The sequence below is a fragment of the Lethenteron reissneri genome, chromosome 18 (genome assembly GCF_015708825.2).
Source record: "Lethenteron reissneri isolate LAM-NWPU_2019-01 chromosome 18, ASM1570882v1, whole genome shotgun sequence".
Taxonomy (NCBI): Eukaryota; Metazoa; Chordata; class Hyperoartia; order Petromyzontiformes; family Petromyzontidae; genus Lethenteron; species Lethenteron reissneri.
The window spans coordinates 10,057,563-10,076,873 of record NC_083796.1 but is presented as its reverse complement, the minus strand read 5'-3'; the positions used below and the strand labels follow the sequence as shown (position 1 = coordinate 10,076,873).

Sequence of the window (19,311 nt, the reverse complement as noted above, 5' to 3'; positions counted from 1 at the left end):
TACGACTAAGTATTGCTTGCAGCAGGTAAACATGGCCCAACCAGTTTCACCGTGCGCTGCATCGCCTCATGTCTTTGGTTGCAGCAGCAGCAGCAGCTAAAAAACACGTGTTGGAACACATGACAAATATTTATAAATACGGCTCGTCAGGAATAGAATTGCTTTTTTCCGAAACTTATTGCTTTCAAACGTTTGCTACAATAAATGTCTGTGTCATGCTCGGGCCTGCTGCTGTTTCGGTTTTTACATTCATTACAATGAAGGCGTTTCCAAGAAACGTTTGCCCTTATATCTAATGTCGTAATATAACATCCAGTCTGCTCAGCGCTATACGTGAATGGAAATGATTACACAGTGGACATTACGTGACAGTGTGTGCACGTTCTCTCTGGGAAAAAAAAATGTATTCTATCGCTACATAAACAAATTGCTGCTGTGTTTTTGGCAAAAAAAACGTAGTGATGAGACTTTTAAGACACAAATACAATTTGTGCACAAATATGTTTATTCTTTGATAATGACACAAAGGTGTAACAATCTGCAACAGCTTACATTGTTTACAAGCTGTCCCGTGCTTACATATCTTAAAATACTGCTTTAAGAAATACTGATAAAGTCTGTGGATGCTGCTATAGCTACAGGAAACTAATACTGTCAACCTCGACTGCCATAACTGGGGGCCTATGCTCAGAGTTGCATATTGAGAATAGTTAAAACATCAATCTAGCATTGTTGAGCTTTACAAACAGTGCTCTGGGATTCCGTTTAAAGATAAAGCATGCAGAGTCTAAATCACTTCATTTAAGTCACAACATGTGGCTTCATGTTCATTACTTATTGCTCTGTCATCATGGGCAACTGTAAAAAGATCTCCCATGATAAACTACTATTGCTATGTATTTTTTTTTCTTCAAAAGCAGGCAGATATATTTTTTTATTTAGTTTTGTCATAACGAGAAAGAAGTCCATGGGGCCAGTACAATAGAATGCATTGTACAGTTTGTATCAAACAGCAAGGAATCGACTTTCCATTTTACCAGTATTTCACAAACTATAACTGACGATGACGTAACATGTGGATGGTGCAAATGCATACAAAATAACTTGGCTTCACTTACCTTCACTACAATGGACAAATCAACTATGATTTAGACTTGGTGTCAATTCAAGCGCCACTGAATCATCACTTAACGATAGCCGTCAAAAAAAGACTTAAGAAAGTAATTCGAAAAAAGAAAATTGTCATTTTTCTTTATATAAAAAACAACCTTGCACAGGTCACTTGTTTGCAGTATAAAACATAACACCCCATTCGTGTTATAAAATGTATAAGGCATTTGTATTGATATTGACAGAAAACCAATGTAAAATATCCTTCAAGAGTCAAAATGTCACTGTTATAGTGGGTTTTGTTTATGTACATTGATTGTACGTTGCACGAGTGCTACTTTTGCCTCAATCATCTCCAGTTATGACCGATTCTAAAATAAAGGTTTAAGGATAAATATCTAGAGTTGATATACTTTCTTTTTTTCTCTCTTAAAGTATGTACAGCGTGGCCATACTGTTCTGGCTTGTTTGAGACCATGAAAAGCTGTAGGAAATGACGAGTGAAAGCATTCGCTATAACTGCTATATAAAAAGACAGTGTAAAGATTTGCGGTGCCTGAGTGTGTCCAATTCAAGCATTTAACATCGTAGCTCTAAGTACCACCAAACTCTATTTAAACGTACCATTTCAGACAGCACAAGAAGTGTAAGCAATTGAGGCATTCAATACCATTTAGAGAAGATGAAATATAAACAATACTTGTGGTATTTATATATGTAACATGTCGACTGGACGAAGCAAAACATAATACTGTGTGTGTTTTTGAAATATACTGGAAACTTTCAAAACTAAAAACTAATATATGCACAAATGCGGATAAACGACCCAACGGTGTTGCTTGTATGACCTCGTGGTGCACTTGAAGTCTCAATATAATATAAAGATGCATCGTTAGAAAATCTACAGCACGTTAGAAATCGTGTGGTTTAGAAAAAAGGGACCCCAATTCAAGTTGATGATGCAATATTCCTACTAAGAGTCAAAAGGGTCTCTCTCTTCACAGTACAAAAACCTTTTTGAAAGGGCCATGACCCCACCAACGATGGTGCCATGTTAGTGTGTTGAACGTAACGGGGGGGCGGTAGTTTCGGACGGCCTTAATTCCTCAGAAGTGGTCAATGAGCACAGAGACGCTGTTGGCGCCAATGTTGTAGTTGGGATCCCCTGGCAAGGCCATGTTATGCCATCTTCTCGGGTCACCTGCACAGACACGTGAGGAAAATGTCACGAAATATTGTGCACGACATTTGTAAATACCACATTACTTAGGACGCAAATAGCAAACCAGCTGGATATATATATGGGATGTTGCATTTATAAGATTATTTTTCTTGTGCTGTTTATTTGTTTAGGCACTGCTGTAAGGGCACATTATGATTACATTCAAATGTCAACTTAAAAATATACACCTCAAGGCACATTTCCATAAAATGTGAATGTAATTACAACATGTTCATATATTTATTTATTTATTGTAAAGTTGCATTGTTGAAACTATAATACATTGTCTTCCTACGAAACTACCAAACTACGTAATGTCAAAATACTTCATTGGATCAATATGCATTCAGGATGAACTCGTGCATTCTTCCGGTACGAATGTGATGTTCTTTGTTTTGGTAAAATAAAAAATACCACAAAAAAATTGTAAACAAATGACTATATTAACTCTGAAAACAATTATTAAACAGCACATTCATAGGATCCTATGAAAGCCATTTCATATCTCAAAAACTATCTTTTTATATTCTTGGTTCTTTCGGTAAAGTCACGTAGAATGGAAATAATAAAATAATAAAAATAAAACATTATAAAATAATTCTCACGACGTTTCGGCCACAACGCAAGCAGCCGTCCTCAGGTGGAGAGCAGGTCTGTCGAGAAGACAGCGTCTGACGGCTGCTTGCGTTGTGGCCGAAACGTCGTGAGAATTATTTTATTATGTTTAATTTATTATTATTTTATTATTTCCATTCTACATGACTTTACCGAAAGAACCAAGAAGATGAATCCCTGCAGTCACGAAAGCTTTAAATCGAAATACATCTTTTTATAATTTAGATGCTCACCAAATATTTTTTTTTCTCGAGGGCAGTGTTTAATCTGAATACGTAGATTTATCTCCAGTGACAAAGACGACATCAGCGTTCTGTTGTATCATATTTGAAGCATGAATTATGATTGAAAACCCACTCAACAACCTCATAAAACAAACCCAATGTCAGGTTTTTACAGGAGGCTATGGGTTATTTTTCTTTCGTATGGGTTATCCATGTAAACAATTTCACAGGGGGAAGGCAATGCGTCTGAGAAATGTATCCTGTGTATTACCTTCAAAACCTCTACATGTAAGGCAAGTAAAACTGTTTGACAGTCGCTTAAAATAGCAATGAAAATCACACAAAAAACAACTGAAGTTCTTGCAGGACCAAACTGCCTAGCAGGACACATATCCTGAACGAACAGTGCTGTCCCATCCATCTGTCCCTATGACATATACATTTTCTCCCTAGCGCACTTATCAAATGCTCAAGTGACCTACATGCATGGAAGGCGTTATCCTTTTCTTAAACTGCATTCATAAAAATACTTTTCACGATCACCAACACAGCACCGCACCTTGAAATGCTTGGTCAGGCTGTGATAATGTATTGTGATTTCTTCTTCTCTTATATCTCCCCCAAGGGAACTTAAATGGCAAGTATGAACCTCTGGCCAAAGCTAAAAACAACCCCAGTCAATGTTTATACAGCACCCATTGGCAAATGGCAGCAATCACCAGATAGACTCGTGCTTTGTGAGAGGTCGTATTGAAGCCAGAAGCCATTGATTTGTCACGACGATTTGCTTGCAGGAAGAAAAGAGGCACTTGCCTTTTTAAAGGAACAAACGAAAGTGTTAATTTTCGTCTTTGTTTCAGGTGATCTAACTTGTGATAGTGAAAGTATCTCGTGTGAGTATAATGATAGAACAATTGGTGACTTTTGGAAACAATCGCACAAGAGCTGCGTAAAAATATAGATACTACTTGGAATATAACAATCAACGGTTTTATATATATATGACATGGATACGATGAGCATAACTATATATTCACACTATGAAGTAAAGATTCCAAAATTCCTGAAGCATGTTTTAATCAAGAAAACAGTATGCTCATGACCTTTCATTACCTAGTCCAATGGTTTAATTTGCATGAAATCATCTGGCGGTCACACCCAGTAATTGAATTTGTGGTGTGACTAGCTGTGAAGGTGGATATTTCTAATATCCAGGCATGCAGTCTCATTACGTCGCTGGGAATAGGAATAAAAGGGTCAACTTAATTGTTCTTTGGAAGTAAAAAAAACTGGGAAGTACACACAGAGACATGTAAATCGCCCACATCCTTTACAACACTTTAGGTTCAACCCCTTAGCCCCATGATGTTGTTTCGGCTGAGGCTTCCCCCTCTACTCATCTTATGGATAAGACTGGTACTTGCCATAGGAATGTGTAATTCCCACTCCTTTGCGTTAGTCTGTTCCTATCAGACCATCCTACTAAGGGTTTGCGCAAGACGACCCTGAATAGATATGTGTAGCTGCAGCTCAAATAGGGAGTGAGTGAACGCATCCTTGCCTGTGATGGACTCGGAGGACTTGAGTGCGAAGGACCAGCCATCAGGGTTCATGGCAGCGCAGTGCGGCAATCGTAGCTCCACAGGCTTGAGGAAGCGTAGTCCATGAGGCCCACACATCACCAGCGGGCTCAATAGAGTCTCGCCTGAGAAGGAAAATAGTCAAATGGCATCACGGTGATCTTGCATTGTAATCATGATAACGCCATCACTATACGTGGGATACCTGTAGCAAGCAGATAACAGTCGACACAAATACCCGCTAAAGTGGTCCGACAGAGCTCCCTCTAGCGGAGTCACTTCTAGTGGCATGAACAAGACATGTTAGGGCTGCACCGTTACTTTACCTGTAGAAAGCCTCCACATTTAAGGGACTAAGACACAGGAGCTCATCATAGATATATTCAAGAATCCATTTGCTATATTCTGCTGTCTCCAAGCCAACCCACAGCCCAAGTCTATAACAACACCTGCGATTGCCAGGCAACCAAGTATTAACCAGACTCAGCTCTGCTCAGCCAACAATATCAGGCACATTCGTTGCAATTTAGATATACAGTATATGGACGAGTTATTCGGTGATACTGCATTGGCAATGATTCACAAGTGAAAGTAATAAACTCAACATATTAGTCAATAGCACTATTTTTTAAAGGAGGTAGAGTTGTGAACAGTTGGGAGACATAAATGTATACCATGGGGCATGATAAGACTTAAAAAGTATGGCAATATTCCTGATTAAAATGTTTTACATAATACACTTAGTAATGCCTTCCTGGGCTCAATTCTCATTTCAATAGGAATACAATTAGCATAATTAACTTAGTGATGCATTCCTGACCTCAATTCTCATTTCAATGGGATTAGAGAAACTCTCAAGGAATATAAAGATATAAGTTATCAAAGGGATTAGCAAACACAATATATTCAATTCCTGATCCTTGAAAGCAGGATGCAGGAAGCAGGTTTACATTTCTTTGGCCCTTGCGGTCCAATTTTACTGAGAAATCAAACGTGCTCCAATAGGCGGTACACTACATATGAACCTAAAAATAGGAAGATGTTTATCTCGCGCTTAATAACACAACGATGTTTTAAGTGAAGGCGAAGCGTCCATTCGGTCCTGCCGTCTGAGCTGTATCCAGTCTGGACATGAGGCAGCCTTCTGTGTCATTTTACCTTGCCTTATTCCCGCCGGCATCGAGACAAGGTTCGCGTCACCGCCGGCATGTCACTGGGGCTATGGTCCCTGCTGTTGAAATGACGAGCCACTGCTTTGGAAACGTCTGCCCCAAGAGCTAACGGAAGATGTGGGGCAAAGCCTTGGCCAAGGCGTTTACCAGTTTTTGTTTTCCCCATTGGAGTAGAGGCCGCAGCGTTTTCACGCGATGCAATGAACCGGATCGGTGGAGGTGCATGTATAAACCCTGTATGGTGAGTCACAAATGATGCTCTGGATGTTTTAATCAGTGTATCGGTTGATGTGAAGACATGCATGTTGGTGCATGTTGCAGGTCTTACTCCGATTACATGGGAAGCTGCGCACAAGCGTATCCCTGAGGTTTTTTGCTTACGCTCAGAGCACACGGAGGCAGTTGCCGAATGTTGGCAGTATTTTGTCACTTCTTATACAGTAGAATTTATCACAATAATCTCAACTCCCACCACCATCACCTTTAATTCACAATATTTCTCACTTGTACATTAGATATTGTAAATATTAAATGTGAAGTGTTTTTCAATTATTAACTGTAAAACATGGTGCAGTTATAATTGCTGTGCTTTTGAGAGAGCAAGCGTTCTTTAAATCACAAGTACATGTGTTTCCCAATTAACTACTTCTAAGTGCATTATTTAACATGATTTGCATGCAACCACTGAATAGATCTATTAATTGATGACTGTAATAACAGACATAAAAGGCACAAGGGGCCCTTTAAGCAGCCTTTATCTCCAACAAGGGATGTATGATTGTGAGAAATGGCCATTTTGTGCCAGATTGTTAACCTAAATGAGCATGGAACAACAACACATGCTCCACAAAATCATGATAATCAATAAAAAAAAGTCAAAATTATGAATTTTAAACCCATGTTGCCAAAGTCATGCGTTGAACCGTTCAATGTTGTTCAAGTTCAAGACCATCAACGACATCAATGTATTAAGTAGAATATTGCATCGCAGCAGTTAGCTACAAATAGACGACTTCAAGGTCATTTAGCTTTTTTGAGTGTAAGCACTCAAAGTGTCACAATGTGACAATTGAGTATTTCCCTGACATTGGTTCACGGTGTAACAACTGCAACGACGAAACGACGTTTTGAACGTCTACACACATCCGTAGACGTCTATCATGTTATTTCAGAAACATGATTAGGAAAGTTAGATTTTCTTTTAATCAAACCTCTTCATCATGAATGAGGCAAGAGCCACGACCACACAGGCCCGTTGCTGTGCCTTTCTTTCAAACAAATCCCTACGTGTGTTTAAATGTATTAAATTCCAGCGCAGACATCGGCAATTTAATATTTGACACATTTGTTGATACCGGAAGCTGATAAGAGATATTTTTAACCCACAATCTCAGCCTGCAGAGATCTGCAGGAATTCCTAGCATATGTTCTCGGAGAATATCAACCCAGGGAAAATTGAAAATATGCTAAATATAATGGATTTTTTTTCGTGTAGGAATATTCAATGTTATAGACGGCATATTGCTGGCAAGTGTAGGAAAATTGAGATCACAAAACCTGCTTGTAATCTTGGAGGAGGTCCAATGCTTTCTGAGCAATAGGAAGTTGGGGGAGTGCCCTGACCTGGACAGAGTGTGTGATTTAGACAGGTCCAGCGATCTTCAATTATTTATATATTTTTGCTCCTCGAAGCATTATTGATATAGGATAATCAAAGCACGACTGTAGACTTGCTTATCCACAATTCCTCGTTAATTACTTTGACCACACAGAGAATATTGAATGAGGAAAAAATAAAATATCTCGATCAAACGTTATGTGTCATGTTCTTCAACTGCTTCAACAGATGACACATTCAAGCTGCATACAGAAAACGATGGTGCATACAGAAACGTAGCTCGTCCATTCGGGAAGACTGCATGGAAGCCACAATGTTTCTGAGTACCCGAGGGCATTCCCCATCAACATATTTGGGCCACAGTAGGACATCGCCAGACATCATTTGTCAACATCAAAACAAATCCTGCGGACGGTGGCATTAATGCCGAAAAATATTCCCCATCTCCACTGCTCTTAAATCCACGAATAAGCCACGGACGGAAAGAGACGGACGGAAAGAAATCACCTTTCTCTTTGTCGAGTGCAGGGATGATGCTGTTGTCCTGGCACACCTTGAAGTAGATCTCCTGCTCCAGGCCTTCAGGGATGGCCCCGCGTGGCACAACCACACTCACTCCGGTCTCCACCGAGCTCAGCACCCCACCATTGCTGTCGAAGACTCCTCTCGCTGTTGCCACCACCGAATGACCTTCCTCCTCCGATAAGGCACTGGGGCTGCCCAAAGAAACACGGCACATCAACGACGGTACACATTAGCACCGCGTTCCTTGACCAACCCGGTGTTCATGTCGAGGGGCGGCGTGAGACCCCGAGTGGCGGCTGCAAGCGTCCAGTCGATCGGTCTCGTCACGCCCGGCTGCGTCAGATTGAGATGGACGTGGAGCCTTTCTGCTCTGGAGGAATGGACCCCCTGTGAATGACTGGCTTGGGTGGAGGGAGCTACAACCCTTTGACGGTCAAAAAGCAATAAGCCATAGTAGTGGTCCCAATTTGTTGCGTGTGACTCTGACCCCGACAGCTTCTTGGAGGATCACGTTTCGAATCCAGTGACCGCCCTAATTATTACTGTGGGCGTAATGACCACGATGATAGGCGCTTTTCTACTTCACAGTGGACATTAAAGACCCCCCGATGTCATTCGCCAAGAGTGGCAATTGTGTGCCAGCGTCATGGGTCTAAATTTGCCACATTCGAACACGAGCCTGCAAATGACTAAATTGATATTATACATAGCAAATCACCGCACTCTATTGACAGACTAATGGCCCAGGGTCAAAATTGAAAATGAGACTGGAATCGTGTCTAACCGTGCGATGCAGCCTTAAAGAAGCGATTGGGAGAAATTGCTAGTGTGTGGGTCTGCCAGTGCTTTCTCCCTAGTAACAGCTGGCAACCTCTCAATATTTGTGAAACCATTACACTAAATTGCTGTTTTCTAAAACGTGAGCAGTAACAGTAAAGCGATATGATAAAACCACGTACATTTACTGCAGCTGTCAGAAAGCATGGGCAGGCTGCATACGACTGCCTATAGAAGATTGCTGAATTAAGAGATGGATGGAAAAAATACTTATTTGAATCTGAGATTATTCAATTATTTAATGGTAGCTCGCGATATTAGCAACGCTGGACACTGTGTTTACTTGACACTTAGAGAAATTGATTTGTGCCGAACTCTGGAGCCACAGCTGCACACCTGATGCCCAGACGTGCATAGCTGTGCACACACATACACCAGTCAGTTTAACACGTAAGCTTTGACGACCAATATTATCCATAATAGAGGTTATGGACACACACGAGTGCATACACATTTACGTGTGTGTGCATTTACAGGCACGTAAACAAATAAATCCAGGTTTACTTATTTTTTGGCAAACATTCCTGAAATAAACTCCGTAAAAACATCACAGGCTTTAACTGGGATGTTTACTTTCGCAGAAATATAAAGTGGGCGATGGTAGGGTCAGATGTCAAAGGCTACATTGAACACTGTGCTACGAGTACGCAAGCACTGTATTGTTAACGTAATTATGAATTTTGATTTGCGAAGTTCACAGTTTATTTCACGAGACCGCTCGGTAGGCTCTTGTTCACCAGATACTTCATATTGGGTTAGAGGTTTATGTGTTGCGATGGTATAGCAGCTATATATTAAAATAATAAAATCCTAAAATCATTACATGTCAGATTTCTGTGCTCACACACAAATATACCACAGGCTGAATTGCCAAAAGTAATGCTGCATATGAAAACAATTTCTGTTCATAGCCGTTTTTCACGAACAATATACTCGTTAGGGGTGTACTACCATTCATCAGCTTTTTGATATAAAAATCTGAATCAGATGAGAAAATCAGGATCATAATGTGAATAAAGTATATTTTTTAAATGGTTGTAGGGAGTGACTATTTGATTCAGAAAGTTATGTTTTTGGTCTGATAGTTTAGCATTAGAATCGCTGGAGCATGCATAATGTCACAATTTGATTTGCAAAAAATATATAATTATCGTTTTGCATTACTTATTGTCGAGACTGCGGGAACAACATTTCAATTAATGAACTCATGTCAATGTTGTTAATTACATAGAATTTAGAGAGGCTGCAGGGGTCCTAAATCAATTCACAAGTCAACAGCACAGTGGTCCAGAAGCAGTTCAAGAAGGGTCGCACAGTTCAGATATTACCTATTACTGATGTTAGCCATGGCCAGGAATCAAACTCAAGTTACTGGGTTCATAGTGCAATGCGTTGACCACCGTACCACCAAAAAAAATGAAAGTAATTTCCTGCTCCAATGAGCATTGAAGTGATGCTCATTTCCCATTTACAGACCTAAGCTTGTGGTAAAAAAAAATCAACATTGCTATGGTGGGGACAAATCTATCCATAGGGCAACCACACTGTGATACTCATTTAACCGACCCCGGAGGGATGATGGGTTGAGTCGACACCCAACCAGGAGTTGAACTCATAAACCTCCTATTGCGAGTCGCTCGCTCTACCACTTGAGCCACCTGGCACCACCGTTTCCCCGACATACGCTCTTCTTTATAAAGGTAAAACTATCAAATCAAATATTTTTTTAAAAGTCTCTAATGCTTACATTTTAAAGGTGAACATCAACCATCAAAATCCATAAAAAGCACATGTGACATTTCACCTGAGACACTTTGATGCCTTTTAGAAGCTTGCCTTTTTGAATATTTCACTGACTGATGCAACACTGTTATTTTCCCATTACCTTTATCTTTTGAATAAAATAGTGGAGACGTTCATGAACCTGTAAATGCCGTCATTATCACGCCTCTTCTAATGAAAGCCTTTATTACGTGAAGGCAATTAATCTACTTCTTTGTTCGTGTTAAATTATTAAGTGATGGACATCGAGCGTTTGAGATGTGAAGAGACTTCAAAAACAGTTTGAGAAAATTACCATAACAGTACGTGTCGATTCAAATGCATTACTTTTCTAAATAGTTGTCTCGCATAGACTTGAGATTTCCGCAGCCTTGACTTCTAGTTCATATTTGATCTTTAATTCGGGTACGGCTCTGTGTGTCACTTCATCACCGGTTGTTGCTTCAGTCGCCCCTTCCCTTCCACCCGGTCTCCGTAGACCACAAGGGTCAAACAACGAATCGGGAGTGGGAATGTAACAAGATGGTAAATGTTCCCAGTGAGTACAGATGAAAAAGCTCAAAGATTGTGACCGCTTCGTGTATACGAGGCGGTGTCATTGACGAATGCGCTGAGTTTGTTTTGGTCAATAGTGCTTGTGCACCATTGCCAACATCACCTAGTAAATAATTTCACTGCGACCATGTGGCTCGCGTAGCAGAAGCAGCAGAATGCCGCTGTACAATTGGCTGTCGGGCACCAGCAACATCAGCAGCAACTGTGCTGCTGATGTTGCTGTCGCCGTACAATCTACTTCTGCGCTGCAATCTGCTGCTGTTGGTGTTTTCGTTGTATATCCCGCTGCTACATATCTGCTGCTGCTGCAACACAAGCCGCCTAGTCTATGTGAAGCGGTTTAATGTGATGTTGACGTGTTGTTTATGATTATGGTAGTGATGAGTATGTTACTGGTGATGACAAAGGTGATGATCGTGGTGGTGATGCCTGTGGGTGATGGGTGTGGTGAAGTATGTATATATGTTGAACTTCTTTCACACCGTACATAGCCAACCGTGCTAATTGGAGGTGCGGGGGAAGGACAACAAACTAAACACAAAATCAGTTCTCAAGAAATGAGTTTCCAATATAGATTAAAAAGTGCATAAGCTCCAGTGGTTTCCTAATATAAGAAGGAAGAGCATTCCAGACGACAATTGAGGGGTAATGTTGTTGACCATGATGGTGGTGGGTAAAGAAACCAGCGGTAGTAATTACAGTGGTTATGACAGAGAGTCAAGCTATGATGTTGTTGATTGTGATATTGTTGATTGTGGAGATGACGATGACTGGTAACATTTACCATCTTGCTACATTCCCAATTCTACTTTGTTGTTTCACCCTCGTGGTCTACGGAGATCGGGTGGAAGGAAGGCGACGACGTTATCGAGAACTTGAATGTAGTCATGTTACCGTGATAAGTAGTGTTTAAAAAGTAGCATGGAAAAACTGACATTCATAAACATATCTGAATGCCCACTCACAAAGGTACTGCAAAAAAGAAATTGCAAAAAAGCCTAATATATTCTTGTGATTTTACACGTTTGTGTAAATCTGACAGTAACGGCAAACAAATGTTGCAGCCGACATTGGGCGACAGTGTAAGTGACGTATGTGAGCTATTGTATTTGTTCATGACCGGTTCTTATAATAACAAAATAATGCAGTGCCTGTGGGAACATTATAACATTATCATATGGGGTAAAAAATTAAATTCTATATACATTCGGTATTTGGCAAACAGTGGGCGAGTTTAGAGACAGTTTTTTAATGCAAACATTTATTATAGATGTATCGTAGGAACGAGATACCACAGCAATCTATCACGAGCCGTATATTTAATTAACTGCTACACAAGCGGTTATGCAGCCTGACTTGGCAATCGACAGCCATGCGGTAAAGCTGCTATTCATCTGCGGTGCATCGTATATCGTACATTCATCTGCGGTGCAGCTGAATATACGATCCATCATCATGAACCAATAGCCAAAGTAGATAAACAACTAACATTCTCCTATTCTGCAATATTGCTTTTAATGCAACTCAAAGCAATTATATTCCATTGTAAGTGTTTTATTACAAACTTATATGGGTGCTGCATTTCTGTGATGTGACGATGCCAAATGACACATTCTTTGAGGCAAACCACAATAAGACTATGGCGATTTGCACGAGTTAAAAGTCCAGAGCGTCGTGCTGTAATATGCAGCATCAGAACACATGTAGAGCTTGTGTATTATGTAACAATCTAGCCCATTTCAATTATTAGTATTTTTATTTATTTAAATTTAAGCTGCCCAGCAAAGGATTGCAACACTGCTGTTGGCCTTTTGAATTAAGTCGACTGCCTTGAGTGAAAAAGGTCATCAGATTCCCTGTCATGCACCGTGGCCTCATTACATTGTAGGCCTTCTGTTTACGCAGGTCTTGTTGCACTGCATGAATGATCATAAAAACAATGAATAATAAAGTGTTTGTGATTGATAACAAAGAGGGAAAGACTCCAAGTGTTTCACAACCGATTATAGAAGCCGAGGAATGGCAATTTCAAGTTGGTTTAAAACTGCGCAACTTTCACAAACGTCTCCATCAGAAGTTACTCCAAAATTATTTGCATAAACATTGTTTACGTAAACAAATAAACCAGTATATAATAACATAGAACACTTTTGTTCGCTCGATGTATATTTCATTGATCTTCTATGACCTGTCAACCACTTTAATTTGATCGGAGTGAAAATTGCAGACTACTGCAAATATACTCATCATTAGGAAACAAGAAGTTATAAACATTTAGTTTTAACCGTGTGAAAAACAATGCACTTAAAACGTAATTCTGTGTTCACACGAGTAATGAAAGTAATTCCGTATGAAAGTGAAACGTTGAAAACTTGCATTTAAAGAAAATATTTAGCTACGAAGTACATATAAATACGATTTTGCTGTTAAAAACCTTGCAAATACAACCACAATCAATTTGAGTGAATATACTGTACTTAATGGAGTCGCTCGTATGTTCATAATCAAATGCTGCACTTGCGAAAATCAAATGAAATGTAAAATAGCAGTCTTGCTACCCTGACCAACTGGTACGTATGTCTGAGTAATGAAGAACAGAAGCCAATCAATCACCAATATCAGTCTATAGACTTGACAAAGACTGAAATTAATTGATCAGTTAAACAAGCCACATTCGGGTCAGAAGACAGATGATTTCTTCGCAAGTTAGTTGGCCCATAAACGGACATACAGTAAAACCTTGGATTGCGAGCATAATTCGTTCCGGAAATGTGCTTGTAATCCAAAGCACTCGTGTATCAGTTGTGATCACGTGACGCTCGGCAAAAAAAGCGTATACACGTACTACTCGTATTGCAGGACCTCGCTCGTTTATCAAATTAAAATTTATTGTAAAAAAATTGCTTATCTTGCAAAACACTCGCAGAACAAGTTACTCGCAATCCAAGGTTTTACTGTATAGTATAATGAAAACAAGAGCTGTGGTGCCTCACATTGGTTCAGCTTGTGAATTTCAACGTGCAATTTTAAGTAGTGAAAGTAATGCCAACGAGGTATCCGGAGGACAACGACGTGTACCGACGATTGCGTTACAACCTCAGGCTAAACTACCTTTACCGTACCTGTCAAGCCATACTGCCCCGTATTATTGTACAGGGAAATAGAGTTTTCAGTTCCATACGGCGTACAGCCGATTCAATAAGGGCCACATGGTTTTTGTCCCTTGTGATGGGACTTCGTAGGATGAACGTTGAGATTTATAAGGAGCACGAGGTGACCAATAAGGTCTGAATTGGTCTGTAATAAGGTAGGCACTGATAAGGGGTGCCTTACGTACTTTTCTGTGCACTTTATGATGAAAAGAGACCAAAGCCAACCAGGCAATAGAACAAAGGGAAGCCATTAAAAGAGTTCAGTGCACGACTAATTCCAGGATAGCTGCTATATTAAGAGAGAAAAATGAATAAAGGTCTTTCATCATGCTAAATAAACACATGTTATTTTGCATGAATCGCTATAGAGTAGCTGCCACGCATGCAATTTAGGTGGCATTTTTGTTACGAATACTCCCAGGCAGTCTGCAAAAGCTAAATGACAAACCATAATGTGCTGTTATCAACATGATGATATGTAAAGAGAAGAGGGTCATTGTTGCAGAATGTCAAAGCGTAATAATGGCTTGGTTCGAACACAGTTCATTTTCTCCAACCGTGTTCATTAGTCTAATTAAAAGTGCCTTAATCTTATGGTTTCGGCCCAGCCTAACATTCATGTTGTGACCTACAGCATCCACCCCTGAGCAGGTGCATGACATTCAGCATATATTTAGTCATTAAAATAGTACAATTACCATTGTAGTATGCGGGACTCATTACTGTGCCATTGCATCTTTTCACATACATTCTAGCCTATCCCTAGAGAGTTTAGGTTATATTTCACATGTAAAAAATTGCAAATTATTAAAAATATATTTATTGTTCGTTTATGTACAGCTTCAATGACATCCAATATTCCAACCCCTAGAATTATTTTTTGAAAGAAAAAAAAATCCTGCAACATTTGTTCTAAAACACAATTTTACATTTTCAAACGCTATATTATTTAAACAATGGACTGTACTACATTTGCGCCATGCGCACACCACATTCGCCACGGCACTTTCAACAAACACAACTGCAGACTACGGCTTACGTGAGACTCCACAGCTAGGTAAATAAGGTAGTCCCATTGGGAACTGTAATGTCGTTTGAAACTATAAAGTGTTCAATATGTTAAAAGAATGATCCAATGTTTTTGGGGCGAACTCCCCTTCCCCTGCCTGCCCCCCCCCCCACCATCTCTTTCAGGTCAATGGAAATTAAATTGCGCAAGACGGCGGGAGCTCAATCAAGATGAGAGCCACATCCATCTTCATTGCGAGGCCGCTGCGCAGTGCTCCAAGCCCAAAGTCCCGACATCGCTCCAGTGCCGATAAACATCAGGGAAATGGAGCTCCTTGTGGGGACCCGGCCAGGAAGAAGGATTGCCATCGATTCCCGCTGCTCCCTAAAGACGTCGCGGGCACAGTCTGCCTGCAGATTGATTGATCACAAAAGGTCTGCTCGTCATGTAGCCTTAATTACCTCTGATGATAAAAAGAATAATACGGCTTGTAAGTATGTATGTATGTTGAACTTCTTTCGCACCGAACGTAGCTAACCGTGCTAACTGAAGGTGCGGGCTTCACGCTCCCAAGGACTCACATGTGCCTGTCGAGTGCCGAGTTCAATGCGGTCGTAACAGCGTGAGCTTGAATTTTAAAACATTTGCAAAAAAAAAAACGAGCGCATACGCTTAAATCTGGGCTAAGTTGTGCAGGAACGATAGATAAAACTCTTCACTGATTGTATTGCTTTATAGAAAAAAAAATCACGTACGCCGAAACAAGCAAGCTGTGGTTAATTGTATTTCTTTCCCCCCATTATACATCTGCATTCAAGGTGCAGCATTGCGAGGGCAGTGTTTTGAAGTTACTTTTAAGAGGCGACAAAATATCGAACAAAATTACTGAAGGAAAAAAAATGTACGTTCTACTTTGGTAGTGTGCACAAAATGTGCAATGCAGTAGTTTTAAGCCGGAGTCGGTGTATTCTGATTGGTCAGTGCGTCTCAGCTGCTTCAGGCCTTGGGGAGCTGAATACAGCCCGTCCTTCACCATCAGTCAATACATCCCATTACATTATAAATTGCATGTGCATAATGATTATTAAATATTCATGACAATCATTAAGTGTATAAAAAATATATATACTAACTTGAAAAGTCTGTATTCACATGCGCTGAATAAATTTCTATTTGAGGAATTTGAAAAAGTCAATATGATTTGTGCTTTGATAACTCGTTCACGTAATTATCATAATCATGAAAGGACGCATGGTTGTTCGGCCCATGGCTCGAACCTCCCCATGATGAGACTGGGATGGTATATTAAAACCAAGCAATGTTGCTCATAAATGATCATGTCTAAGCACAATTGGTTCGAAGGACATGGCAAAAATGGACATCCCCACTCCTTTCAAGTGACCATTAGCCTACTTTTCAAGACCGACTACAGAGGCGTGAATAGACGGAGCACTAGAAAGCACCTCGAGGGTATTTTGGCCTACTCTTCCACGGTGGTCAGTAGATCAACAACTGTTGATCTACTAACCATGGCGTACCATAATATAGATTTTGTTTTGGGTAAGATCGCGTAAATATCAATGTGTCCTAAACCCGCCACCACCAGACACAACCAACTAGTAAGGTTTGTCACGTAAACAGAACATGCCAATTCATTACTAGCAAATCCACAACATTTACACTCTGAGCATGGCGTTTCACCAATGGGTATATAACCACACATTACCCCACCACAATCTGGACCACAGTAGCTAACATGTAAATGCATTTTGCCTTCTTGTGATTTACCCAATGCCTTTTTTGTACCGTTTGTGGATGTAACCTTCTGACCTGCCCCCAATGGACATCTGTGAAAAAGAGCTTCATAACTCAAAGCATTTCCACAGAATAAATAAAGATACTGACTGTGCCTTGATTGAGTGCAGCGTAAGGGCACCCACCACGACCACCAGCACGACGAGCACCGCGCTACCTAACAGGGATGGCTTTGGGATTAGCGCTCAGGCCATAACTAAATAAAGATTCCGATTCTGCCTTAACAAAGGTGAGCGCAGAATGAAGGCACCACCACCAGCACCCCCGTTACCTGACAGGGATGGCTTTAGGAGTCGCATTCAGGCCGTCCAGGTGGCTCTTTGGCCGGTAGTCGCCGTGCCGCGGGAACGTGTCCGTGCCGCTGTCGAACTCGTGCTGCGACGGCGCTTGCGAAACCCCGACAACCGCCGCCGCAGCCGCGCCATCGCCCGCACGCACCGCCCCCTCGGGCAGCAAGTTGTGCGAGAACTTGGGGCTGTCGAACCTGCGCTGGAACGGCCTCGCCGCTCCCGTGTAGCCGCCCCCGGAGGGGAAGCGGGCGGCGAACGGCGGCGCGAACGCCCTCGTGGGGTTACCGCTGCTGCCGCCGTTGCTGCTGCTGCTGCCGCCGCTGCTGCTGTTGTTGTTGCTGGTGGCCGGGTGGCGCGCCGCGGCCGTCACGGCGTACGTGGTGGCGCAGGCGCCGCCGTTCGCCGCCAACACCTTGCCATACGCGGCCGCAGGGGGCGCGTAATGGCCGTCGTTGCTTTGCGACGGTTTTGCGTGAGCCGAGGCTGGCGGCTGGTAGGGGACGTTGCCGCTGTTGGGCAAAGCGGCCTGGGGAAAAGCGTAGGTCCTGTGCGAGCCGTATCTTGACTGCAGCGTGTCCTCCCTGGAGGTTTGGCGGTACGGGCCCTGGTGACTGCTCTGGGGGGCTTCCTCCTGCCTGGATGTGGGGGCTTGCTGCTCCCTGGGAGACATTCCTGAAAATAATTGCATTGTTGAATGTGATTTGAGGCTACTCGGAGAGCACAGCAAACCGTTTTTGCAAGGGCATTACATTTTAGGCTGAACAATGTTACGTGCAGATTGGATCAATCGGGGTACTATCAAAATGTAAACTTTGAGACAATATCCACACATGCATACATATACACACACACAGACATATGACATGTATTCTTGTCTATTTCATATATTAGTACAATAGTCGCCCGATATCTGTTTCATGTTTGTCTAACTTCATTTGTAACTCCATTGTGATAAGTCAGAAATTAATGTGCCTGAGAAAACTTACGCGAGTGATTTTATTATTTAACATCTGTTTGCATTTGTGATTTAAAATTGTCATGTGACAGATTTTTTTTATAATTTAAAATTTGCTACATTGCCGTCATTTATTTTATTAGTTTTGCTGTTGCCATTTTGGTGACCCAGGACACCCCCCTAGCAAATTACTCATCTGGTTAAACAAAAAAACTTGGCCTTGACAAACATCTCCCTTTAAGAATGCACTCACTGTCTGGGAAGTCAAGTTAGTGAGCATCTATGAAGGCGAGCATGTATGCACGTATGTTGCATGTTGAACTTCTTTCGCATCGTACATAGCAAACCGTGCTAATTGGAGGTGCGGGGGAAGGACAACAAACTAAACACACAAAAGCAGCTCTAAAGAAATGAGATTTGAATCATCTAGATTTAACAGAGCACGACAATGAAGAGGATGCTGTGAATGATACTACGGGACTATTCACGCTACTTCGCTATTGTCTCACGAGTGTCGATGGTAACACATTGCACGAGGTATCGTTTAGAATCCATTACATATATTCCACGTATTTAAAATAATCCAAGATCATTTTTTTAAACGCTACAATGAAGCTTTAAATAACCAACTGGGGTGCAAGTATAACAAAAACAACACAGTCCAACTGGAATTATGTTTGATAAGAAAGTATGGCTCACACCCCCATGTCCTCCCTATGCATTGTCAATCACAAGTTTTCTTGTTAAAATTCTTGGCCGACAGCTCAAGGATACAAAGATAACGGATACTTCAATCGAACGCTATTACGTCAATTCTAAAGGTACCTGGATGAGAGTTCTTTTTTGAAAT

At 41.2% G+C, this 19,311-nt stretch overlaps 1 protein-coding gene across 1 annotated transcript in view; it reads right to left on the bottom strand.

Annotated features, from left to right (window-relative positions):
- Positions 1–475: 475 nt before the first annotated feature.
- Positions 476–19,311, bottom strand: part of LOC133343847 (tight junction protein ZO-1-like) — a 209,840-nt gene continuing 191,004 nt past the window's right edge. Inside the window, exons 27-30 of the mRNA XM_061553758.1 lie at positions 17,488–18,178; positions 8,049–8,257; positions 4,733–4,876; positions 476–2,311 (exon numbers count right to left, since the gene is read on the bottom strand). Coding sequence (XP_061409742.1) covers positions 2,217–2,311; positions 4,733–4,876; positions 8,049–8,257; positions 17,488–18,178 — 1,139 coding nt within the window. The 3' untranslated portion in view covers positions 476–2,216. The remainder of the gene's footprint in view (positions 2,312–4,732; positions 4,877–8,048; positions 8,258–17,487; positions 18,179–19,311) is intronic.